The sequence below is a fragment of the Macrotis lagotis genome, chromosome 2 (genome assembly GCF_037893015.1).
Source record: "Macrotis lagotis isolate mMagLag1 chromosome 2, bilby.v1.9.chrom.fasta, whole genome shotgun sequence".
Lineage (NCBI taxonomy): Eukaryota > Metazoa > Chordata > Mammalia > Peramelemorphia > Peramelidae > Macrotis > Macrotis lagotis.
Window position 1 is genome coordinate 59,910,638 of NC_133659.1, and position 27,108 is coordinate 59,937,745.

The 27,108-nt window shown below is 37.9% G+C and overlaps 1 protein-coding gene and 1 long non-coding RNA gene across 8 annotated transcripts in view; one reads left to right on the plus strand and one right to left on the minus strand.

Moving 5' to 3' along the window:
* POU2F1 (POU class 2 homeobox 1) overlaps positions 1 to 27,108 on the plus strand; it is a 225,151-nt gene that overhangs the window by 187,733 nt on the left and 10,310 nt on the right. For 3 of the 5 annotated variants that reach the window (XM_074221904.1, XM_074221908.1, XM_074221905.1), the window contains exons 9-14: positions 3,354 to 3,527; positions 8,656 to 8,797; positions 13,083 to 13,228; positions 13,449 to 13,505; positions 15,550 to 15,729; positions 18,587 to 18,692. In XM_074221904.1, the coding sequence (XP_074078005.1) occupies positions 3,354 to 3,527; positions 8,656 to 8,797; positions 13,083 to 13,228; positions 13,449 to 13,505; positions 15,550 to 15,729; positions 18,587 to 18,692 (805 nt within the window). The remainder of the gene's footprint in view (positions 1 to 3,353; positions 3,528 to 8,655; positions 8,798 to 13,082; positions 13,229 to 13,448; positions 13,506 to 15,549; positions 15,730 to 18,586; positions 18,693 to 27,108) is intronic. The other 2 variants (XM_074221906.1, XM_074221907.1) reach the window with 1 other exon arrangement.
* Positions 4,820 to 19,735, minus strand: LOC141512739 (uncharacterized). 3 transcript variants are annotated; one of them, XR_012475590.1, is made up of 4 exons: positions 19,497 to 19,735; positions 9,206 to 9,289; positions 7,691 to 7,930; positions 4,820 to 5,139 (listed from the first exon to the last, which is right to left on the minus strand). It is a non-coding gene; the product is annotated as an uncharacterized LOC141512739 (long non-coding RNA). The 3 variants fall into 3 exon arrangements; XR_012475591.1 differs by having other exon boundaries at positions 19,434 to 19,735; XR_012475589.1 differs by lacking the exon at positions 19,497 to 19,735 and adding an exon at positions 18,574 to 18,833.

The window sequence follows — 27,108 nt, forward strand, 5'->3', positions numbered from 1 at the left end:
TTGAGAAGAGCTGTATCCATCATGGTCTATCACCTCACAGTGTGGTTGTTAAAGTGGACAATGTTTTCTTGGTCCTGCTCCCTTCACTCAGCATCAGTTCCTGCAAGTCTTTCCAGGCTTCTCTTAAAGTCTGACCATTCATGACATTTCTTACAGAACAGTACTACTCTGTAACATTCATTTATCATAACTGTTCAACCATTCCCCAATCGATGAGCATCCCCTCAATTTCTAATTCTTTGATAATACAAAGAGTTGCTATAAGTATTTTTGAACATGTGGGACTTTTCCCATTTTTTTTTTTACACTTTCTTTGGGATACAGACTTAATCTTGTTATTGCTGAAACAAAGGTGGTTCATAGCTTTATTGCCCTTTGGGCAAAGTTTCAGATAAGAGAGCATTCTTACACAGCTCTTGACTTGGCCATGATGGAAGGGTGCGTGGGTACTTGAGCAACCCTCCTCCAACTCAGTTACTGCTACACCAGAGGAAAGACAATAAATATAGCACTTCACTTTGGGAAAGACCTGACGTTTGTGGGAGTCAGCTGCTTGTGAGCATTTGTGAAGTGGGGCAGTTTTCTGTTCCTCTTGAACATAAACACTCAAAATTTAAGTAATGCTCAGATTGTTTGCTAATATAGCATCATGCTAGAACAAAATTGAGTTCTCAGAACAAGTATTGTTGCAGAACTGGCTCTATCAGATCTGGAATCATCTACATAAAGATGTAGATTAAGCCTGTGAGAAATAGGGATGGCCACCAAGATCAAGATGAGAGCAAAAAAGAAAAGGAATGGGGCCCACAACACAGTAAGGAGGTGAGATACAGGCAATAAATCTAACCAAGAAGTGGTCAGAAAGGTAGAAGTTGTATTAGGAAAAGCCAGAGAAAAAAGTGGACAATAGTATAAATTGCATTACCCCGGAGAGGTCAACCTGAAAAAACAACTCTAACTTTGATCTTTAAGAGCTCATTAGGGGTGGCTAGGTGGTGCAGTGGATAGAGCACCGCCCTTGGAGTCAGGAGTACCTGGGTTCAAATCTAGCCTCAGACACTTAATAACTACCTAGCTGTGTGGCCTTGGGCAAGCCACTTAGCCCCATTTGCCTTGCAAAAACCTAAAATAAACCCCAACTCTTTAGTAACTGAAGACAACAGCCTCAGTGAGAAGTGAGAATGAGGACAGGAAGTAGAAGCAGCAAAGGTCAGCAAGAGAGAGAAGGGCTAACTATCTATAAGATGATGGCAAGGTTCAAAAAGGGTAGGGGAGTAGAATTTAGTAAGAGCCTAGCCTACTATGTACCAGGGAGCTTGCTGAGTGAGTTATGAACAATGTTTGTCCTTCATTCTTAATGAAGACCAAGACATCAGGGAGGTGACAAACATGAATTGACTTGGGGGGTGGGGAGCTGTGCTAAGTCTCTAGTCTCACTTTCTCCTCCAGAGTCATCTGGGTCCAGTGGCCAGCTCTAAATCAGGATGGTTGGAGATGGCCCTGGATGCGAGGCAATCAGGGTTAAGTGACTTGTCCAAGGAAACAGAGAGCTAGTAAATGTCAAGTGTCTTATGGTGAGATTTGAACTCAGATCCTCCTGACTCCAGGACCAGTGCTTTTTCTACTGTGCCATCTAACTACCCTTTAGTGGTTTACAAATACTATCTCAAAACAGCCCTGAAGGGTAGGAGCAGTTGTGATTTCTATTTTACAATTGAGGAGACTGAGGTAAATAGAGGGAAAGTGACTCACCCTGTGTCCCACAACTATTACGTGAATTTAAACTCCTGTCTTCGTGGCTGCAGACCCAGCATAGCTATCCACTGTGCTACAAAAGTTAGAGAGGGCAGAAGTAAGGAATAATGGTGGGAGCATTTTGCTGAAGTAAGCATCTGGAGATAGTGTCCAGGGGTTGGTCCTGATAAAGAGAAGAACCACCTCTTAATCAGAGACTGGAGCAGAGGAGGAAAGCAGGTAGAAGAAGATTGGGTGAGGGTCTTTGTGGGGCAGGGAATATATCACAAGAGTCTTCTTTTTTCCCCCAGTAAAATGTAAGGAAAAGGTTCTCTAGTTGAAGAAGCTTAGGAGCAAGAAAGGTTTAGACCATCTGCTGGTGAAGGTGGCAGAGAATCAGTTAGGCAAGAGTCAACTTGGCTGTCAGGGTTAAAGAGCCTGCTCAGTGTGATTCTACCACTTTCCAGGGGTCAAGATGGTGGAAGTCAACCGGGGCTTGCAGCTTGGCAAGGCATGAACAGTGAGGAAGCAATGGGGCTGAGAACTTAAGGGGACAAGGCCATGTGCTGTTGAACAGGCTGATGATTAGAGGAGGAAAGTGACAGTAAAAAAAATGGAATGACCTAGGGAATCATAATAAGGACAAAAAGTAGATCAAGGGAGGAAGAAGCCATTGACAGAGAGGTAATGGCAGATTATAGTCAGATAAAGAATTTCAGTATTCTTGGTCATGGAAATGAATAATAACAAGATCCAGGGGCGCAGTTGTCACTGTGTAACTGAAGTAGAGCAAAGGAGTTAAGTAGACTTATGAAATGGGAAGAGTTCTTGAGAGAATATCAACTTATCTATTGAATTTTCCTATAATAATGATAACTAATATATTTCTATTATTATATTTATATTTGCAGAGCACTTAACATACATTAGGAGTATATGGGGTGTTAAAAAAGACCTAGCACCTCTGGTTTGAGGGCTTGCTCTTTTCAGCACTTCTTGTTCATCTTTGGTGTCTACCTGATACTCAACTCTCACCTCTGATTCCAAGAATTTGTAGCATATTCAGCAGCTAATCACTCTTTGAGTTAGGGGAGCATCTACCTAAGGACGAGAAGACTTTCCCTGGTGTAATGGGTGGATGAGAACATTTTGTTCTATGGCCATGAGGGCAACAGAAGCAGGTATTAGGGCACAGGTAGAGCCTGCCTCAGGTCTTCCACTTTATCCTGGGCCACAACCAATTGTCCTGACTTTCTTCCTGATCCTAGACTTAAAGACTCTGGAAGAGAGAGTGAGGCTGACAACTTTGTACTATTCTTCTCTTAAATCCAGTTCATATATAAGTCAAGACATTGTGATGTCATTGGTTCTCTTTGAAAATGAAGGACAAACCAACAATGTACAATATCTCATTTGGTGTAAAAATAGGATTTAGGGAGGAAAGGAGGCTTGTAATCTACTTGAGAAAGGAGGAGGCATTGAGAACTGGCAGTTTTTGTCATTAAGATCTGGATCTGGATCTTCGAGAATATTGACATTTCTAAAGTAGTTTCTTTCATCATTGTGTGGTAGTAAACTTCAAGGTCTCTGTGTTTCTTTTTCAATGCCTTGTCTAACAGCCAGCAACCCCAACACGCACAATAGCAGCAACCCCAATTCAGACACTCCCACAGAGCCAGTCAGCACCAAAGCGAATTGATACGCCCAGCTTGGAGGAGCCCAGTGACCTTGAGGAGCTTGAGCAGTTTGCCAAGACTTTCAAACAAAGACGGATCAAACTTGGATTCACTCAGGTATAGTAAAACATTGCTTCTTAATATCATCTCCCATACATGCTTTCCTTTTAGGTCTCTCTAGATAACTTCTAGGAAAGATTTTTTTAAAAGAATTCTGTTTTTTGCCCTGGTACTTTACTGGTTTTTAATGAAACCATCTTTCTCAATTTTGGCTATATTTTCTAGCTGAATTTAACAGATCAAAATAAAGCTGCCACCAAAACTATAGCTGCTGGAAATAAAATAATCTCAAGAAGTTGTTTTTTAAAAGGTTGTAATGAATGGTGACAGAGCTATAAAAATGTTCTGTCAGTTTTGCTATTTGAATTTCTTTTAGGTTTTTTTGGGGGGGGGAGGTTTGTAAGGCAATGGGGTTAGGTAATTATTAAATGTCTGAAGCCAGATTTGAACTTAGGTACTCCTGACCTCAGGGCCAGTGCTCTATCCACTGTAACACCTAGCCACCCCTGGTATTTGAATTTCAGATGAATTATTGCACTTTGTACAAGAGATTAGGACATCAGACTTCCTTTTAGAAGATTAGAAAGGGGAAAAGCTTCGAATGTTGGGTAGAAACTTCTTTTCCCTCAAGGACTGTGAGTGTAGTTTGTAAAGGAGTAGAAATGCCCAAATTTCAGTCAAACCATTAATAAAACTAAGATCAAATTGGATCATAAGTGAATATTATTAATCAAAATTTAATAAAATTTTTTCCCTTTAAATATCATATGAGACTTAAAAGGAAATCTATTCTATTAATTAAAACAGGATACCAAGTCCATTTGCAGTGCCAAAACTAACTTATTCTTTATCTTGACTAAAATAATGAACTAAGTAGATATCCATGTGAAATGATACAAGAACCTCCTGTAAAAAATAATGAAAAGGAAATGGATTTTTCCTGCATCAGATAATCACAAAAGATTAGATATTTTATTATCAACGGATTCAATTGTGTGAAGTTGGAACCCCCTCTTAAATGTCATCCAAACTGTTTTTGAAAGTATAATATTGTACCAGCAGCTCCCCAGGGAAAAAAAAAATCCAGGATTGACAGCATCTCATGGTAAATCAAAGATAGGGTCCTTAAGATAGAATATAAATATTTATATTTTAAAGTTACTTTGATCCAGTCAGATGGAGGTAGGCAAGTAGGCTTTTTTTAAAATACAAATTAACTCTGCATTGGCAACAAAAATTAGCTGAAATTATGAAGTTGAGATTTTGGAAAATAAGTAATCTGACTGAGAAGTCAATTCATAATTCAGAAAGATCATAATAATACTTCTCCAGACAACTTTGTTTTTAGAACATTTTAGTTTTTAAGTTTTTAAGTATGTAGAAAATGATCCTAATAAATGTAACTTTCATTGTCATACCTGTGAATTGAATATTTTACATTTTTGAAGAGTTAACTATTTATTGCATTTAAATACACATTTCCTAGATGTTACACAAAGAATTGCATGAATTACTTTATTGCACTTGTAACAATATTTTACTTTCACCCAAAGTAGTTTGCTTTTCTGTTGAATTTCACATAGAATCTTGATGGCAGTGGTTGACTTTTCTTTTTCTTTACATGTAAAGGAGTCTGCCTGCAGTAGAGGTTTGCATCGTGTGTTTTTCCCTATTTTAAGAAACCAACTTTGTCCTCCTCTGCAAAATTAGTTTGGCACATTTAGCACCATCATTTTATCCTGTAGCATTTTTTAAAGACTTATGTGTCCACCGTTGCACCATCTCTAGATTAAGTATTAATACTCAGGTCTTAACTTAATTGTTTCAGGAGAAGGAAAGCATAGTTGGCAAAATAACTACCTCAACTTTTTGGTTATACACTTCAATTTTAGATAGTCAAAGGTAGTTTTGTGTGTTTATTAAAATTCACTAAAATATTCAGAATGCATATTATTAATTTGATCAAAAAATATTTTCATTTTCTGAGCAAATAACACAAATAATAATACATATTAGGTAGTTTCAATGGTTTTAATTACAAAATTTAATATTAACATTAATTATGATTTCATTATTAACATTATATAACTAGAATGCATGCCCTATTATATAACCCATCCATCTCTTGAAACATTAGATAGTTCCTAAACTCAGTCTTTATCTTTTTCCTATTTCATGTTTTTTCCAAAATTACCAGCCATCTAATGTAGTTTATGCATGAACCACTTCTGTGAAGCCATATATGAGAAGGAATTTAAGTCAATTGTGAGTTAGAGAAACATTAAAATAAAAGTAAACTAAACTGATAAAAAGTGACCTAATTGTTTTCATTCAAGTTTTCTAGTGTTACTTCACAAATAGATGTAGCATCATTTTTAATTGAGTTATAAAAACCCTTATTAGCCAGATGTATCCTTTTATCAGAATTTTAGTTAGATGATCATATAGCTTTATTCACAATTATACCACTGACTTGCATGCATTTTGATAGGTGTTTTACGTCTTTTTTGTCAAAATTGTTAATATTTTCAAACATACCTTAAAAGAATATTATAGATTTTTAAAATAGTGTTTACAAAGCACTTAGAGATATCTTGTAGCTAAAATGTAGTAGAACCATTTATTAAGCATCTAATTGTGCTAAAAGATATACCATCTAAAGTTGTCCTAGAGATATACATGTATATGATTCAGCAGAAGATTGTTTTCAATAGAGACATAAGGAGATAATACTAGTACCTTGTAGTAACTTTTTTTAATCAGTAGGCAATCAATAAATACTGAACAGCCAATTGTAATGTATAGATATTTGAAATCTGACTATTCCTCAAGCCTTTTTTTAATCTTATAGCTTCAATGTTGCCCCGCCCTAACCTTTTATTTAGAATTATTTAGCAAGTAGGAAAAAAAAGGAATAATTTCAATTTTCTCTTCTTCCCTACAGGAATTCCCCTCCCCATCTCCCCTTTCTTAGATGCTAGTAAACAGTGTAATGGATGGCAAATAAGCAGGAAGAACTTGGAAACATAATCAAAAAACTAAATTTTTGGCTCTATTATTTGAAAAATGATATTACTAATTCAGAGTTTGTTTTATTATACTTGGTATCAGAAATATCACTTTTCTGTAGCACCAGCTTTATGATAAGTCACTAAAATGCGTTACATCTTAGTTGTGTCTGGTGTTTAATTTTTTTTTTTTTTACTTCTTACCCTATTCACAAGATATGTAGAGGCACAGTACATAAAATTCAAACCTTTAGATCTATCTATAAGCTTATGGTTAGATCTTTTATAATACATTCAGGATACTATTATCAAAAGGTTAGCAAGTTTACTAGTTCTGTGAAAGTTATAACTAAATGGGTCAAAACTTTCTACTGTGAGCTCTTAAATATATTCTTTTAAAGGTCAAAGAAATGATCTCTTCAATTACATGCTTTTAGGGATCAACTTTAAAATATAAACTTTGATTAAAAAAAAGGTACATTCCCTATTGCCAGCAATAATATAATTGAAAGGGGGCAACTAGGTGGCTCAGTGGATAACACACCGGCTCTGGAGTTAGGAGTACCTGGGTTCAAATCTGGTCTCAGACACTTAATAATTACCTAGCTGTGTGGCCTTGGGCAAGTCACTTAACCCCATTTGCCTTGCAAATATATATGTAAAATTGAAAGAAGAGGATAATATATGGCAACATCATGAGTAAAGAGAGCCATAGATTTGGATGAGATCAGGTCCTGGCTGTCACTAATCAGCTTTGTGATGTTATTGTCCTTAATTTCCTCATTTATAAGATGAAGGGTTTGGAATAGATCTTAAGATGCCTCCCCCCCCAATTATTCTTTTGGGGGGGGTATTTAATTGGAAATTTGATTAAGATAAAAATATCTAAAGTTAGCCTGGAGCTTGCATTTTTAATCATTCTGAGAACAAAATAAAATTGAACATAATACTGTAAATCAGGGCTGTCCAATCTTTTGATTTGTCATTTGAGTGAGAGTTCTGCAGCAGCTTAGCTTCGTTTACTAAAGCATTAAGAAACCCACAGGGGGCCACATTTTGGACAGCCCTACTGTACATTAACTGCCCTGCTTGCATCAGTGAAAGCCAATGGTAATGCTTTTTTTAGATAGGCAGTAAAGAATGTTTAAAAGTTATGGTACTGATAGAGTGACAAACAAATTCCAAAAAAGGAGCAGGTGTAGTGGTACATACCTGTAATCCCTGCTGTGAAGGAGGCTGAGCTGGACAGAGTGGTTGAGCTCAGGAATTCTGCATAGAGCTAAAGCTGATCGGGTGTCTATGCTAAGTCTTTCACTATGGTGGTGAGTCCCCAGGACCAGAGAGCCAGCCCAGGTTGGAAATGACGTAGGTCAAAGCTTCTGGGCTAATAAACAATGCTCTCCTGGATGCCATCACCACACTTCCAGCCTTAGCAAGATAAGAAGACCTGGTCTAGGAAGAAAGAGAGGAGAGAAGGAAGGAAAGAATCAAGGACTACAGATCTTAAAATATAACAGTTCTATACAATGGGTGGAGAGGGAGGCAGATAGTGAATTTTTTGTTTTATTTTGTTTTTGCTTTATATGCAAGTGAGCTACTTATTGAAACGTTATTCAAAAGAATACTTATTCCTGCTTATTGCCATGATAAGAACTTCCATAATATCAAGTAACAAGCTTGAATTTCTTTTTTTTTTTTTTAGGTTGTTTTTATTTTGCAAGGCAAACGGGGTTAAGTGGCTTGCCCAAGGTCACACAGCTAGGTAATTATTAAGTGTCTGAGACCGGATTTGAACCCAGGTACTCCTGACTCCAGGGCCGGTGCTTTATCCACTATGCCACCTAGCTGCCCCACAAGCTTGAATTTCTAATTGACTCAATTTGTAACCAGTCTAGGAGAATACTGTTTTTATCTTGAGTAAATATAGGAGAGAACCCTCAGTATTAAGGATATAGTTAGAAAACTGAATCTTTTCCTTTTTATCTCCCTCTCTCTCTGTCTCACCTCCTTCCTCTGCCCTTCCCCCCCCAGAGTCTCTGTCTCTCTCTGTCTCTCTCTCTGTCTCTCTCTCTCTCTCTCTCTCCCTCTCTCTCTCTCTCTCTCTCTCTCTCTCTCTCTCTCTCTCTCCCTCTCCTTGCTCCCCCATCTCTTACATTTTGCTCTATCTCATTGTACAGGGTGATGTTGGGCTCGCTATGGGCAAACTCTATGGAAATGACTTCAGCCAGACTACCATCTCTCGCTTTGAAGCCTTGAACCTCAGCTTTAAGAACATGTGCAAGTTAAAGCCGCTTCTAGAGAAGTGGCTCAATGATGCAGGTGGGTGACTTCATCACAAAGGGGAATTGTCACTGGGTGTTATTAGATTGGAATTCTATATGATGTTCGTTGCATTGCTAGTATTACAAAGCCTTCAAGCACAGTGATCCAGGGAGAAGCAATGTAAATTATAAATGCCTCAATCAAGGAGCTGTTTGCTTTCACTTCAACTGCATATATAGTGCATTCTGAGCCTGGATTGGTGGTGTATATTATATCTGTTGAGGAAAAGGAGACCATAAAAAAAGCATCTGTTTTAGAACAATAACTCTCTTAATGAATTTTTATGAATGCATGCATTACTTAATTGTATTTCAACTTAAAATCCCATGATTTATGATTTCATAGTGTGAGAACTCCTTCCATGTTCTAACTTAGTTATAGCTTAAGAGAATTTAAATGACTGACCCCTGGTCCCCCAGCTAGTCAGTATCAAAGCCAGTTCTTTTTCACTTCCAGTCCAGTAGTCTCTCCACAACTCTATGGTATCACCTTTAAAAAAAATAAAAAAAAATTTTTCAAACTCAATAAAAAAAAATGGACCTCACATATTTCATGCTTTAGTACATAAGTGTTCCAGAGAACCTTCTGGAAGGTAGGTGATACAGTGGATACAGCGATACAGTCAGGAGCACCTGATTTCAAATTCATACTCAGACATTTGTTAGCTCTGTGGCTTTGGTCAAGTCTCTTAATCCTGATTGCCTCATATCTGGGGCCATCTCCAATCATCCTGATCCATATCTGACTACTGGACTCAGCTCCAGAGAAGAAAGTGAAGTTGATGATTTAGCAACCCCCCCTTCACTAAAATCCAATTTACATGCTTATCATGGCATCACTTCCCTGATGTCATAGTCTTCTTCAAGAACTAAGGTCAAAAACATCATCATCATCATTATAGGAACTTAATGGCAGTGCAGGTGGGCTAACTCACCATCTCCCAAGGTAGCCAAGCCCATTATACTTTTAGTCGCTTTTATTTGTTAGGAAGATTTTCCTTAGATCAAGTCAGAATGTAGATTCTGCTCAATATCCACCTCTTGGTTCTAAATTTATCCTTTCAGACCAAGAAAAATCATTCTAATATTTTGGCTAGATTATAACCGCTATTCACTTATTTTTTTTTAATTTTTTTTTTTTTTTTTTTTTTTTTAGTTTTTGCAAGGCAATAGGTTTAAGTGGCTTGCCCAAGGCCAACACAGCTAGGTAATTATTTAAGTGTCTGAGGCCGGATTTGAACTCAGGTACTCCTGACTCCAGGGCCAGTGCTCTATCCACTGCGCCACCTAGCCGCCACCCCTAGCCATTCACTTATTAACAATTAAAACTAGCATTTAATAATGTCCTTACACAATTAAATCTTCTTCAGCCTAGGCACCACAAATCCCTCTGTTATAGTTTCATATTTATTTTATCATCCTCCTTCCAAAAGTATGGTGTCCAGAAGTGAACACTTAACTCCAGATGTGGTATGACCAGGGTCTAATAGAGTCATCAACACTACACATATTAATGCAACCTTGGAGGGTGGAGTGGGATTTTACTTTTTTAGCAAAAATGTCGCAGCATAGACCCATTGACTTAAAGAGCACACTGAGACTGATCCATTTTTTTTTAATTTGTTGGAAGCTTAGTTACCATCATCACCTCAGTCTTTTCACATAAATTTTTGTTTAGCCATGCTACTCCAGCATTGTTTGTATTCCTTTGATTTTGAATTTTATTTTTATTGACTCTAAATTTTGTTTTTAAAATATGGTTCATCATTCTAGTTTCACAGTATCTATGTAAACCTTAAAACCCTATATAAATGGTATTTATGATTTTTTTTGTGATTTTGATTTTTAAATCCAACATGTTAGCTCTACCACCTTCATTTCCTCTTCATATTTAATGATCATTCTAGCTCTGCCTTTAGCAAATGATTGCAAAAATTGTTGAACAAAACTGGACCAAAAATAGAACCTTGAATTATTCCATCTAAGGCCTCCCTCTAGGTTGATAGCCCTTCATCATTAACTACTTTTAGTTAGCTATGTGAGACTCAGGGTGAGTCACATAACCCCATTGCCATGCTAATAATTAACTAAATAAATAAGTAGATAATTTTAGGTGGATTTTCAAATGGTTAGACAACTGAAATTCATCTATCCTCAACCAGCTCACGTCTCTCTACACTCTACATCTCTCTACAACGCTGCCAGATACCTTGTTGATATCCAAGTATTCTATGTCTACAGCATTTTCATGATCTAGAGGTCTAGTAACCCAGTCCAAAAAAGCATGTGAGTCAACAACAGACTTTTATCGGGCTCCTCCTATGTGCCAAACATGGAAGATGCAACTATCAGGAGAGGAAGTTTGCCTCAGTCTTAAAGGAAGCTGGGGTTCCCAAAAGGCCAAGAAGGTACTAAGCAAGAGACAAAAGGGGAGAGGCAGGGCTCAGTGAGGGGGAATCATGTAGAATCATCAGGAAAATTGGATTTTCCTATTTTAAAAGTGATAAAGACCTGTAAAAGTCAAACAGGAGTTTATAGTTGAGGACATAAAGCTCCTTAACAAGGAGAAACATGTTCCCACCTGAGCTTTGGAAACTCAGTTTGGCAGCTGGTAGAGGTGGAGTGAGAGGAAATACAGTATTGGGAGAGATGGAATTAGGGTATTGGTCTTGTGAGAGGAGAAGTAGATGAATGAAGCAGAAAAAACCCACAAGACTTTATTGGATATGCAGAATAGGGAGAGCTACGGTTCTGACCGAGAACCCAGGTGATTGGAAGAATGATGGTGCTCTCCCTCAAGGTATGAAGTTAGGAGGTAACAGGATGAGTTGTATTTTGGACTTAGTGAGTTTGAGATGTCTGTGAAACATCCAAGTAGTAATGGTCAGCAGGCATTTGTAACTCTGATCTTTGAGGTCAGGAGAGGTGAGGCCTAGGTTGGTAGATTGAGGAAGTCATATGCATGGAGGTGAAATAATCTGTCAGAGCTGATGCAATCACCAAATGAAACCTGTATTATATGAAAAGGAGAAGGTTAGGTCAGAGCCACGTGTCCTGCAGAGTGACCAGGACATGGGTAATAAGCCTGTCGAGGAGACTCAGGAACAGAACCAAAACAGAAGAGCCTCACAGACACCAAAGGAAGCAGGTGACAAGCCAGAGATCAGACAGGAGAAGCCCTGAGGAATAGCTGTGCAGGGGGACAGTGAACAGACTAGCTAATCAGGAGCACTACTTTTCCTTCGAGGAAACTTCAACTTCTATTTGAAAATGTGTTCTAGAGTTTTGTCACAAATGGGTCTCAAGTTCACTGGCCTATGTCTAAAGGACAGAGGGAAAGATGACGAGCATTTACACAATGTCTACTATATGCCTCTTCTAGTCTAAAGTAAATAAACTCCAAAACAAAAGTAAGTAATAATTGATTAAAAATATGATAGTATTCTATGAATCAGTGCTCCCCAATAAAAGGTCCCTTTATGGTTTGCAAAGTACTTTACACACACACACACACACACACACACACACACACACACACACACACACACACACAGTTATCCCCATTTCACAGATGAGAAAACTCTGGCTCAAAAAAGTCAAGGGATTTGATCATGATCCCTGAACTGAGAAATACAAGAATAGAAATGTGAGCATAGATCCTGACTGACCCCAAGTCTAGAGTTCTTGAGAATGCTCCTGCCCTGGAACAGAGACCATCCAGGAAGGATAGGAAGTGATCGAGCTGAGCATCCCAGAGCCTTGTGAGACCATGGGGGTGGGGGGGGAACCTCCTAGAAAAGTCTTTACATGTCCAGGAAGGTTGACATCCTTCTGCTGGCTCCTCTGGAGTAAATGGGAAAGGCTAATTCATATTCTCTATTCACAGAATTCTGTGGGAAGGTAGTGTCCAACTCAAGGGAATAGTTTGCCATCTAGATGTGAATTTTCAAAATTTGTCCTAACTCATTTCTTTCTTCTGTTTGGATTTGATTCTTCTCTCACAACATGATCAATTTGAACCTTGTTTAGTATGGTTATAAATGTAGAGCCTATATCAAATTGCTTTCTGTCAGGGGGAGGGAGGAAGAAAAATGTAAAACTCAAAACCTTGCAAAAAAAGATTGATTAAAAACTACCATTGCATGTAGTTGGAAAAGCAAATAAATAAAATAGTTTTTAAAAAAATCTATCCTAACTCAGTTTAGGATACTTGACTATTTTGCCTTGTACTTTTTGTTTGAGATATTGAGCTAAGCCAATTGTTATCATTTGTTTTCTTACAGAGAACCTCTCGTCTGATTCAGGACTCTCTAGTCCAAGTGCCCTGGATTCTCCAGGGCAGGGCATTGAGGGTTTGAACCGCAGGAGGAAGAAACGCACCAGCATAGAGACCAACATTCGTGTGGCCTTAGAGAAGAGTTTCCTGGAGGTTGGTTTTTTGTTTTGCAGGCAGGCAGTTAGATGCAGCTGAATGTTAGTCATAGAAATCAGTTTATTTGAGAGTTGAGTTTTGAGCCTCTGCTTTGTACAGAGCACTATGTTTGATGATGTGCACATTAAAAGTTCTCAAGAGGATAGTCACAGTAGGGAGAGGAAACAAGTTAGCAGGGAACTGAAATTTTTAAAATTACTGTGTCTTTTAATCACAGATACAAAATGCTGTGGGAACCAGAGGAATGAGAGAGAAATGGCTAGAGGGCATGAAGGTAGGCTTTCTGGAGGCAATAATAATTGAGCCAGACCTTGGAGATAGGTAGGTTTTCACTAGGTGAGATAGAATGATTAGGATGGTGGAATTACAGCATTCAGCCTGAAGGGAGCAACAGCTTGAGCAAGAAGCAAGAAGTGTTATGAAATATTTAGAAGTAGTGAGGTGTCCAGTTTCCTTAGGACAAACTATGGTAGGAAAGTTCTCTGCCCTCTCATTTCATCACTTTTAGCAGATAAGCTGGCTTCTTACTCTACTAAAAAAAATTAAAGCCAGTTTGCCCCTCCTTATTCTTATTTCTCTCACCTGATCTTTTTTTTTTTACCCTGTGAAGAGTTTTCCCTACTTCTCACTAAGGTTTACCCTTCTATTCATGCTCTTGATACTATTCCCTCTCATTTCTTCTAAGACCTTTCTTTACTAATTATCACCTTTTCCTCATATACCTATGTAGACTATATCTTTCTACCAACATATTCAGGTCTCTCTTAAAAGAAAAAAACTTTCTTGCCCCTACCCCATCTGCCTACCTACCAAGCATCCCATCTTCTTTCCTTCCCATCCTACTTAACACTGATTGAAGAAGTTGTCTACACCTAATGCTTCCCCTTTCTCTTCCTCATTTCTTTATTATCAGGGATAAGCCTCTCCATCATTTTACCAGAACTACTTTCTCACATCACCAGGGTCTTCCTAATCACTAAATCCAATGGCCTTTTTTTTCCAGGCCTTATCCTCTTTGCTACTTTTGATGTCATTGCTGATGACTTCCTATTGAATATTTTCTCTTTCCTTGACTTCAGAGGCACTGTACTCTCCCCCCCAATCTCCTTTTTTGACTCCTCTTTCTCTTCCTGAAGTATTAATGTGGCTGTTTCTCCTCAGCTGTCTTCTCTTTCTTGACTATCTTTCCTTTAGCAATTTTATTCATTCCTTTGACTTCATAAACTACATCTGTGCAGAAGATAATAAATCTGTACCTCTAGCCCTGACCATTCCTCTGCAGTGTTACATTTCCACTAGCAATGCAAATTCATCAACTCCTAATCCATGCTGAACCTTCTTCAGATTTCAATATTACTGCTAGATTTAACACTATCCACCAATGCTTCCTTGCTCATAGCCTCAGCATTACTTTTTATTCTAACCTCTCCCTCATAACTCATGCAGTCAATTCCAAGTCCTTTCAGTTTCACCTACAAACCATCTCTCATTCATTCCTCCTCTCCATTTTATTGTTGGTCCTCTAGGATATGTTCCATAGTACTTCCTTCCTACACTATTGTAATAGTTTTTTAATACTCCTGCTGTAAATACCCAGACTTTGTATAGCCTTCTGTCCCATCTGTGAATTGGGGAGGTGTTTCCTCCAAGCACATAAAGACTTCCCCTGACAGAATGGGCAGATGAGAACACTTTGTTTCTTTGGCCCTTAAGACAGTAGAAGCCAGGCCATGGAAAGCTTAGAGCTTGCTCAGGCAATGAAGTTTCCAATGCAGCCCAGGCCATCGTGCCACTAGACTTCAGTGTTCTGGAAGAGAATGAGACTGACAATTTTGTGCAGATCTTCCTCACTTTAAATATAATTTTACTCTTATTTTTATTATTTTCTCAATATGCCTCCATTATAATTCTCATACATGTCTTTTTTGATTTTTAGAAGGCAGTGGGGTTAAGTGACTTGCCCAAGGTCACACAGCTAGATAGTTATTAATTGTCTGAGGCCAGATTCAAACTCAGGTTCTCCTGACTCCAGGGCTGGTGCTCTATCCACTGTGCTACCTAGCTGCCCCTGTGTCTTCTTTTAGAGCATAGAAATAAAACTTTAGAATAGAATAGATTTAATTGTATAAATATTGGAGATGTCTTTTCTATTAGTTTCTACTTTCTTACTTTAAGTTTCATATCTATATAAGAAAATGAATACTTTATTTAAAAGAAAAACATTAACTGTATAATCTTAGTTCTTTTGTTTATTAACTATTGTCATTCCGTGCTGTTTAAGAAATCATTTCCTTCTTTTCCAAAATTCTTCATTCAAGAATCAAAAGCCTACCTCGGAAGAAATCACCATGATTGCTGATCAACTGAATATGGAAAAGGAAGTGATCCGTGTTTGGTTTTGTAATCGCCGCCAGAAGGAGAAAAGGATTAATCCACCTAGTAGTGGTGGGACCAGCAGCTCACCTATAAAAGCAATTTTTCCCAGTCCAACCTCATTGGTAAGAATCAAAAAATGTTTGCATGCCCTTGTTACATTAGTAAACCTTAAACTTTTAAATGTCAGTTGATAGTTTTTTAACTGTTATTGTATATCATTCATCAGTTACCAAGCCAACATGCTTATATCTCCAAACACAGCTAAAAATCAGGGAGCAAGGCATATAGTTTACATTTTATTTTTTCTGAGATTTCTAATTAAAAAGTAAATCATTTCTTCCTTCCCTGGTTTTTTTTTTAATTCCTCTGTGCTCTTTATTTTAATTATTTGGTTATCTAAATTAAGAAGTTAATTTTTTGTGTGATTTTTTAAGTTTTTTATAAAACATTGTTACTCCTTAGTTGTGCTAGATAAAAGATGTTTCTCAAATTAATGAGAAATGCAAACTCTTCATTTTTACTTATTTCTTAAACATTTCCATGGCATTTGTAGATGATAAGAAATGTGATTGTGTATAGTCAATGTTTTTGAAAGGTGTCTTACCTGGGCCATAGTGTCATGCTTCTCTAACTGCTGGTCTGAGGGCCTTGGAAGCACTGGTACTCTGGAGTAGCAGCTATGGCATGAGAGACACAGACGCAGACCCTCAAGCAGTCCTTTCCTTTTTAAAAGCACATTCAGGGGCAGCTAGGTGGCGCAGTGGAGTCAGGAGAACCTGAGTTCAAATGTGACCTCAGTCACTTAGTAATTACCTAGCTATGTGGCCTTGGGCAAGCCACTTAACCCCATTGCCTTGCCAAAAAAAAAGCACATTCAGTCCAACACTGCCCTTCCAACCAAACTTCTTTTCGTTCTCCATAGATACACCCCGCCCTTTTTTTCCTTTTTGCATCACTCTCTCTCCCTCCCTCTGTCCTTCTTAACCTTGTAACAAATAAGGATAGACAAGTAAAACAACTACATCAACTGGCAAGTCCAAAAATATGCATCCTGTCCACTTGTGTAGTCCAACCTTGTATTTGCCAAGAAGTGGAAAACATGTATTATCAGATCTCTGATTATTACTTTGACAAATTATCACGTTCTTTTTTCTTTATATAAAATGCCATTCTATGTATAAGTCAGTATATAAATCGTTCCCATTCTCCTATCACTTTGTATCATGTTTTCATATGTGTCTTCTCAGGTTTCTCTTTCATCATTTGTTCAGGCATAATATTCTGTTATTCATTTACCATATACCATAACTTTTAGTCATTCCACATTGACAGATGCTGCCTTAATTTACAATTCCTTCCAGTACAGCTCTAATTATTTTTGTACATGTGCTTTCTTTCCCTCCGTCTTCCATCTCTTTAACAGGTATATCTAATAGTGATATCAAATAGTAGGTCAAAAGTCAATACAGTTTAGTGACTTTCTGAGTACAATTTGAAATTGACTTCCAGAATGACCAGGCCAATTCACAAGCCAGCCACCATTGCATTAATAAAACTGTCCTCCAATTTTCCCTTCAACAATTGTGATTTCCCTTTCTTTAAATCACCTTTTATCAGTCTGTTAAATATAAGTGAAACTTTGGGATAATTTCAATTTACATTTCTTCCAGTAACTCTTTTTGAGTGTTATGAGTCAACTCATCATGACCTCTTAATATCTATAATAGAATATGTCATGATCTTAAGCTCTGTCAGATATATAGTAGTCATTGAATTATCTTGGCTCTTAGGAAATGCAAACATGATTCCTCTAACATATAATTGAAAATAATTTTGATGAAGCTTTGAAAACCATGCAACATGAATTCCTCTGCTTTTATTTCTTTTTTTAAAAATGTTTTTAACGAATCTGTTGGGCTTAGAAAGTTCTATAAACCAAAATCACACCAAGTTTTCACCTGTTACCTTGATAAAGGTAATTTCAGACTCTGGACTATAATTATTAAATTGAGAAGCCAATTACATAAAGAAACATTTCATTTTGTTCAGATTAATAATGATCTTAGGAGAAGGGACATAATTGTGTGTCTTATTTTTTTAAAACAGCATTTTTTCTATTATTCTTCTCTTTTAAAAATAAAAGAGACATTTTTCAGTGCAGTTAATTTTCACTTCCCTCACATTCTTCTCAGATCCTTATGCCACGGTGGCAGATGTTGATGGTAATACTTGGGTTTATATATCATGTTTTTTCCAAGTAGTGCTTCATATACAGAATTGGAAAAAAAGGAGCAAATTTATTTTGTTTCATTTATTTACATGTGAGGAGCCCTGGGGTGCCAGTATATTTCTTGCCTATCATTAAACAGGCAATAGGAAAACCATAACAGGATCCTAGATCTCCCTAACCTCTCTCTATAGATAAGCACTTAATAAATTCTTCTTGATTTGTTAGACATTCTAATCATTGATATTATGCTATTTACTGACTTGGGGAAGATGAGAAACAGGGGACTTAAGTTCCTATAATTTTGTTTGTTTTTCAAACTGAGGTAACCAAGTTCAGTGAGAGTATTAGTGGTTTGGTAGAGGGGAAAAGGAATATGTAGAAAAGCAAAACGCATCCATAAAACTTATCCTTAAAAAAACTAGTAAAATACAAATTTACCAACTATCATAACAAATTCAATTACATCACACCACTGTCGTTACTTTTCAATGATAGTTGTTAAGAAAATATGTAAAATCATTTTTATTGCAGCTTTTTCTTTTTGGTATTCTGTCACTAGAATCTAAAAACCTTTTTTTCTTTTTTTTATGTCTTTAGCCCTCTCTTGGATTGTGTGTATGGGGAAAAGGGGAAGGGGTATGGCCTCCCCCCTGCCCCTTGTCCACCCCACCCCCAGGTCCATGAAAGCTCCCCAAAGGAGTCCTAGCTACTGCAAGCTCTTTGATGTCTACTTTACCTTTTCACTTTAGGTGGCTACCACGCCCAGCCTTGTGACTAGCAGTGCGGCCACCACCCTGACGGTCAATCCCGTCCTCCCTCTAACCAGCGCGGCAGTGACCAATCTCTCTGTTCCAGGTAAGAGGCCAGGCAGACTGTGCAACCAGTACAAGCATGGTCACATAAGGTGGAGGGGTCACTCCAGAGAGTCCTCTCTTCTAAGGCAGTGCACATTGATGGGGTAATTGCTTTGTGGACCAGACAGAGGCTGAAGACAGCCTTGTACACCCCAGGTCTTGTGGGAGGAGCAGCCAAAAAGGGTATGGAGGAGGAGGCCAGGCTGTAAAAGACTTCAAATGTCAGGCAGGGGATTTTATATTTGATCCTGAAGGCAATAGGGAGCCTCCAGACTTTAATGAATAGAGAGGAGTGAATGATGGACTAGAATGGGGGGAGATTTGAGACAGTCTGACTACCCATGGGCACTGCAGTTGTCTAAGCAAGAGGAGGTGGTGGTGGCAGTGCCAGAGGAGACAAGGGAGCATATACAGAGTTACCAAGGTAAAAATCAACAGACCTTGACAACAGATTAGGGTTGATGCAGCATGAAAGAGTAAAATCAAGGATGATACCTAGATTTTGAGCTTGGGTTACTTGGAGGATGAGAATCCTCTAGGTACTAACAGAGAAGTTGGGGAAGGGCTTCAGGCAAGGTTAGCAAGTTAAGTTTTGGTCATGTTGAGTTTAATATGTCTATGGGATGTCAGTTTGATATGGTTAATAGGCAGTTGGATACTGCAAATCTATAGTTTGGGAGAGGTTAGGGCTGGATTAATAGGTCTAAGGTGATCATTGAATCCATGGAGTTGACAAGATTACCAAGTGAAATGGTGCTCAGGAGGTTGACGCTGCAGGCCAGGCCTCAGGACCCCTTAGACTCACATTTGTTGTTGTACTGTTTGCCAAATGGGTTCCACTGCAGTCGTGAATGGGAATTGAATTCTGGATGCAACCCTTGAAGGGGGTTTTGTTAGACAATTGGCCCAGAAGAGCTAAAGGTTGGACACCCCTACTGGAGAGGGAGAGGAGAAGAGAGCCCAAGATTGGCCTGAAGGAGAAAGAGTGATCAGACAGCAAAGAGAAGAATTCAGTGAGAGTAGTGTCATGGAAACCTAAATAAAGAGAGTGTCAACAAGAAGAAAGCATTCCAACAGTTTCAGAGGCTGCAGAGAATGATGGGGATTAAGAAGAAACCATTTGATAACTTTGGAGAGAATCATTTCAGTTGAATGATGAAAGACTGTTGAGTTTAAAAGAAAGTGAGAAGAAAGGAAGTGGAAGCATTGATTATTGATGACTTTCTCAAGGAATTTTCTGCAGAAGGAAAAAAGAGACATGGGACAGTAGACAGTGAGACTGGACAGATAAGGGAGAGTTTCTTTGAAGATAGGTGAGATGGGGTCATTTGTGTCAGCAGTAGGGAGGCAGCTGATAGAGAATGAAGAGAAGGGAAAGGGACAGGGGCAATAGAGGGAACAAACTGCTGGAGAAGATGGCTGAAATAGTCAACTATCCTTGTAGAGGGATTTATCTTGCTTGACTTGAATAAAAGTCATCTCTTCATGTGCTATGTGGATGACCGAAGGCACCTGGGGGTGTAAGATACTGTAATTGGCCTCCCTTTTTCACAGGAATATAGGAGATAAGGTCTTGACTGAAGGTGAAGATGAAGGAGCCGTGGGACGTTTGAGAAGAGTTGAAATGTTTAGAATGCCTCTGCAGTGAGTTAATTAGGGGGATATAGTGGATCCAGTCAACATTGTTTCATGATTTACTCTAGCTTTGTTGAACAGCATTTGGTAGCCAAGGTGCAGGTGATGGAATCTTGATCTAAGACCGCATCTTGGTGGGGCAAGATTGGCATTATGATCAAAGACAAGGGATTCAAGAAAAGGAGACAACATAGAGTTGAACTGGTTCTCTAGAGGGTCAAAATGGGAAAGGAAAGCATCTGTAGTCAAGATGATGATCTGAGAAAGAACAGAGATTGAAGGATTAAAAAGGGTGAAGACAAGGAATGGGATTTGGACTTGCATGGCAGAAGTAGAATAACAATAAATTGTGATCAAATAAGGAAATTTCAGAGCTCAATTTATTGTGTGTGGCTCATCTTGTGTGTGGCTGAGGTGTATAGAGGAGAAGGTCACTGAAAATAAGTTGAGGAACTTGGAGGTTAAAATGTTTGAAAGTCTATCAGTCTGTATACAGCACCAGAGCAGGAATTGAGGAGGAAAGACTGTGAACCAGCCACTGAAGTTACTTAGGAAAGAAGGGCACTAGACCACAGCTACCAGATTTTGATTGGGTGGTGGCTATGGATTGAGTGAACCTCAGAGGAGGAAGAGTCAAGGAGTGATGGCAGTAGGGAATGAGTAGTAGGCCAGCTTCCTGACCTTAACCAGTGGTCGTTGAATACATGCATTCAGTGTTGGGAAAGAGTCTAGGGAGACTGTTATCAGCAGGTAGCAGTGATATGTAAGATGGAAGGATTTAGGAAGGAAACTATTTAAGATAAAAACAAGTTTGTTACTTATGGAGCAGGTGTACCCTCTATGGAAAAGGGTAAGCATCTTTAGAGTGAGACATTGAGAGTTTGGGTTGAGGGGAATGGGAATAAGGGATCAGGTAATGAGAGAGGTAATGGGATTGGAATGATGAAGGTAGAGTTCAGAATCATTGGGATGGGAGGACATGGCCAGGGAACAATTTGTTAATTATTGAGGAATGAGTTCAGGTAGATTTTCATTGTCCATAAGAGTTTGGCATCCAGGTGGAGTCCTCTCTGAACCTTAGGCTCTAGTGAGGGTACATGTCTTGGGAGCAGAAGAAAGGTGGAAGAGCAGGCTAAAGACTCGGTGGAATGGTCTTTCTCTTCTTCCCCCCAAAGGGAAGACACCTGGAATGGTGTTCTAAGGAAATCTGACATCTAGTGATATCCAAGAAATTAGGTGAGTTTGTGGCAAGACCTTTCTTAAAAACCAGTCCTCTCAGGACTTATTTAACTCTCAACATTCCCAACTGTGTTATTATTATTATTATTTAATCTGGAAGTAGCAATGGAGAGCAAGGAGTGTTCCAGATCATTGGATCAGAAGATCCATCAGGGTTCCAGAGCATCAGAAAAATGTTGTTTCAAAACAAGGACATGGTGTGTGATTGTTCATCGACTTAGTGATTAGCTGTAGAATAGGTTTTTGTATTTCATTGCCTATAGTTAAATCAACCTCTAATTAAGAACTGCTTGCTTCCATGGTTTATCTTCTAACATTTCTTTGAATTGTTTAGAGGTGAGTCTTGGAGTAGGGACCCTGGCATGCTCACTGGGTTTAAATCACATGACATTTTAGTTCTTTAGCTTTTTTAATGATTTCATTGACTTGTATTTCATCTTCTGTAAAAATGAAGGTATCAAATTAAACAATTCTGACATCCCATTTAGCTCCACAATGTTATGATTCTCTGATAAGTGGCTGTATCATCATCATTCAGTTGTGCAGAAATTTGACAATGAGGGGATTTTACTTGATTCTTGATTCTTGATTCCAGTACAGTGATGAGGTGAGGATGATACTCCAGCAAGGGTAGTACCCCTGGCCTTTTCTAGTTTTTGTTTTGTTTAAAGTATCTAAAGTTTCTTATCCTTTAGACATTAGAGACTTGGTGGTTTTATTCATGATCTCTATTGTGACTAAATTCTGAAGCAGTTCATTTATTTCGATCATGTCTAACTCTTCATGACCCCACTTGACAAAAGTCTCCTCAGTCTGTATCTTATGACCAGGTCATCTCAATGCACTTGAATTCTGAAATCCTTCCTTCTGATAATAGTCTTCTATTTTTGATCTCTCCCTCTGCTTCATTCTTAACCTATCTTTCATCTTTACCCTGCCTCTGCCTTAATCATTCCTTCATTGCTCAGATAATCACCCATATTCTGGCTTTACTTGATCTTGACCCTAAGGTTAGTAGTTCATTTATGTTCTGTCCTCTACCTTGAAGCCTTTGTTTGACCTTTTGTCCACCTTGGATCATTCACAATCCACCAATCTATTATCTTGATCATTCTGTGTGTTTTTTTTGTTTTGTTTTGTTTTGTTTTTTTGTAAGGCAATGGGGTTAAGTGGCTTGTCCAAGGTTACATAGCTAGCTAATTACTAAGTGTCTAAGGCTAGATTTGCCCCTATCCTTCTTTACTTCTAATCCTCAATGACTAGACACCTCAATAAGAATCAGCTTGATCCTTTAAAAATTCATGTCATGTAGACTAATCTCAGCCTAATGATATCGTAAAGGGTGGATATCCTTGAAAAATGACAGAATAGACAAATAAACTAAAAAAATCCTTTCTTTAAGGCAAGCACTTTTATTTCCTTAGCCATCTTCTACATTTTGTATAGAAAAACACTTGAAAAGTAGTTTTTGAATTTTTAATTCTACCACTTTTTTTTTTAATAAAAAAGCTTTTATTTTTACCATTTCTGGAGTCATTAGATAAAATACATATCTTACTGATAACCTTTGAGCCAACTTTAGTAGCAGTATCAGATTTTTTTTTTTTGCTAATTTGTTTTATATCTTACTTAAAGAGAGCTGGAGTAAATTGTAAATAGTTTTCATGACTTGGTTTAGTTTTTGCCTTCCTCTGATGAAGTATGACAAATCTGACCATTTAATGGATAGACCCATATCCTTATTTTTTATCTATTTAACTTATCTGAAATTTTTTTTTATATTTATCTCCACCTTAGGAGTACAGGCACTAGACTTTCTGAAATGTACATTAAAATATTTGAGTATTTGGAAACTGCTAATAACAATTAGAGAGCTCAGTATTTTCTAGTTAAAACAAGATGGGAGTAGGGATGAGATGGAATTATAGTGATATGAAAAGAAAATGACAGTTTGTTAAAATTGTGAAGACTTTTTTTTAAATTAGTCCATTTCTTTTCAGTTCTCTAAGTAAAAACAATGTTTATTAGTCTGAGAGACTACTGCACTGCTTTTCTAAATTAATCATCCTCAATCACACTACTTAGGGCTACTAATCTATCAAATAGCTACAGAATAAGAAATTTTGCTCTGAGATAACTTAAGTGTTCAACTCTCTAGGGGTAATAAAGTAGTCCTGATGGAACCTAGACAAGGTTAATAAAGGTAAGCTTTGTACCATTTAGATGACATAGGATTTTTTTTTTAATTGAGGAAATAGAAATAGCACTGAAGAAAACAAAAATGATAACAGCTGAAATAGACTCAGTATGCACACAGGAGTTCAATATTGTAAGACAACGTAATTTTGATGAATTGGTTTTCAAAGTTGTTAAAAGAGAAGCAAATGCCAGAGACCTAGGAACAAAAGTCTCAGGTTGTATTTTTATCCCTTCAAAAAGACTGAAAAAATATATCAAAAAACAACCAGTCTGTATGCCTGTTTTCTTATATCTGCAATATTTTTAGGAGAATAACAACCCCTGTATCAAAGGCACCCATAATGAAGGTATAAGAAGGAAATGAACAGCTTTCACAAACGATGTTCTAAACAGACCACATCTTTATAGTCTCCCAATTAAATGAAAATTATAGACAATTTGAGATAACACTGCTTATTGTTGATACTAAAAAATAATTGATTCAATATAGCTCTATCAGTTTATTCAAGATTTCTTTGTGACCACAGAAATGGTTTTGTTCAAACTTCTATTACAGAGGTTGTATGTTTACCTCCGTAATGAAATATGTCCAGTGCATAGGATTCTGTATAGATGATGGAAGTCCTCTGTATATTCCTGTTTGTAGAAAACATTGTGCCAATTGTATCAACCCCTGTATCATTTCTGAGCCTCCTAAATAAGATCTATATTCTCATCAAGAATTAAGCCCAGCTATCCATATATGAAGGATCAAGTGGATGTATACCAGACTGTGGTAAGCAGTTAAATGAACAACCCATGGAACAGATCCATCAGTACTTGTGTCTTAGATAGACACTCCAGTTGGACAGTGGGCAGGGTCCAAAATTTAACAGAAAGGGGAAAGGAAATGGTGGTGCTGCCTTTGGGAAATTTTGCAGTACGTTTATTTATCCAAAGCTTATTTTTCTCAAAAGTCCATCAGTCTTTTTAACAACAAAATTCTTCTAGTGTTTTATGAGACAGTACTCCTTTGTTGATTTTACAAATGAGTTTATAGTCTAAATCATTGTTGGCTTTAGCAGTCATATCTCTGATTTTAGCAGGTAACTCAGTTGATTGGTGGCTACAGCATTTTCTGGGCTCTTTTTTTCCGCCCTGTGGTAATTAATTAACATTGGTTAAAGTTCTGTATAAAATTATTCTATTTGTTGTTTTGTGTCATTTCTTTTTATCCACTTTCCAATTTCGTTTGTTAAGCGCTTCAGTGTCTCCCAGATTTCTACCAAGGCCTTCCTCTTTTCTCTCTACATACCCTCTACTGCATCTCCTCTCCCTTAAATTTAATTAACATCTGTATGCAGATGGTTACCAGAACTGTTTTGCCAGTCCTAGTCTCCCTTCTGAGGTCTAATCCACATCACCAACAGACTTTTGGGGATTTTAAATTATTATCTTTTGTAGGACATCTGAGACTTAATATGTGCAAAATAAAATGCATCCTTTCCCCCAAACTATCCCTCCTTTGGCTCCACCATCTTTTCCCAAGTTCACAACCTTAGTGACATCTTTGACCCCTCTCTCACTCATAATATCCTCTCAGTTTACCAGATTTTGTAATTTCTTTCTCCACATTATCTTCCACATATCCCCTCATCATCTCCAACTTGAACCTAGTGAATTAGCCTGATAATCTTCTCTCTTCAAGGCACCACATTCCAATCCAGTTCCCATTGAACTACCAAAGTGATTTTCCTACCTGGTATGTAAAACCATGTTACCTCACACCTACCCCAAGTGAACTCCAGTAAGCTCCTTATTACCTTTAGGATCAAATAGAAGGTACTTTGTCCACCACTTAAAGCTCTTCTTGCCTGGCCTTTTCTCATTTTCCACATTTTAGTACTTTCCTGTCTCCTCTGCACACCTGCCCACTCTATGGGGGGATTCCCCCTCCACCTTCATTTTTGCACTGGTGATTGTTTCCTTGCCCCAAATGACTTCCTTCCCAACCCCCACCTCATTGAAGCCCAAGCACCACCTCCCTTGATCCTTTCCTTGATTGTCTCCGAGATCCCCTCCCATCTGTTCTGGGTTTCTGTGTTCTGACTTAGGCCTGTTTTCTTTTGCATTAGAATGTGAGCTCCTTGAAGTTAGGCCTTGGTTTAGCTCTTGATAGTCTCACCTCATGCCCAGCGCCTGGATCATAGTGAGCAGTTCATAAGTGTATGTTGATTGATTCGTTGAGGATAATGCTGTTTCAGCTGTACCTCATTTATTTTTTCTTATAATTTAAAAAAAAATTTTTTTACTAATTAATATCTAACACCCATTTCTTCAGTATTACATATCTTGTCTTTTGCAGTATAATCTATATCTTTTGTTAAGACATTGTTTGGTGCTTGCTGTGATCTGTTCTTAAAAATTCTTTTCTCAAAAAATGTGTTCATATTATAAAGACCTGGGGTTTTGTATGATATATAGGTTTGTGTCTTCTTGCTGAACCATGCTTTCCCATACATTTCTTCTCATCTTCACCTTTTTCCCATTTTTTTGCAAGGCAATGGGGTTAAGTGACTTGCCCAAGGCCACACAACTAGGTAATTATTGTCTGAGGCTGGAATTGAACTCAGGTCCTCCTGATTCCAGGGCCAGTGCTTTATCCACTATGCCACCTAGCTGCCCTCAATGTAAAGACTAACAGAATACCTTCTGTGGTGGGAGGGAAGCAAGAATGGGGGGGAAATTATAAAACTCAAAATAAATAAAATCTTTCTTAAAAAAAAGAAAGCATGGCAAACTAGCTAAGCAAAGTCATCCTAAGGGAATTTAAGAATGAAAATACAAGAACCAAAAAAAAGAAGAAACAAGAAGAAAAGCAAAAATTATTTTGTGTATGACACCCTGCAGATTCTTTCTTTGCTTTTAACATGGTACATTCAAGATTCCTTCAAAAATATAACCCCTGTGTTTTCCATCAAGGTCAGTAGAACTGCTGCACTTGGCCTGACATCATGGCCCTAAATACATATTCACAGGATAGGTTGAAATGGCATTAAAGTGACTGAAAACAGGAAAAGTAGTCATTTGGACCAGACATATGGAAAGGACTTCTGTAGTGGAAGTGGGCACAGTTGTGAGAGAATTGAGGGACCTCCATGAAGGTATGTGAAGGGGAAGAGTATAAAAATGCCAAAGGCTTAGAGGGAAAGAAATTTGGATCTTACTAAAAACAATAAATATGACCAAGAGATGATGATTTTGTCCTTCATTCTCAAAGAAGACCATGACATCAGTGCAGGGGGCTATGCTAAGTCACCAGGCACTGTCTCCTACGGTGTCATCTAGGTCTGTTGTCCAGATAT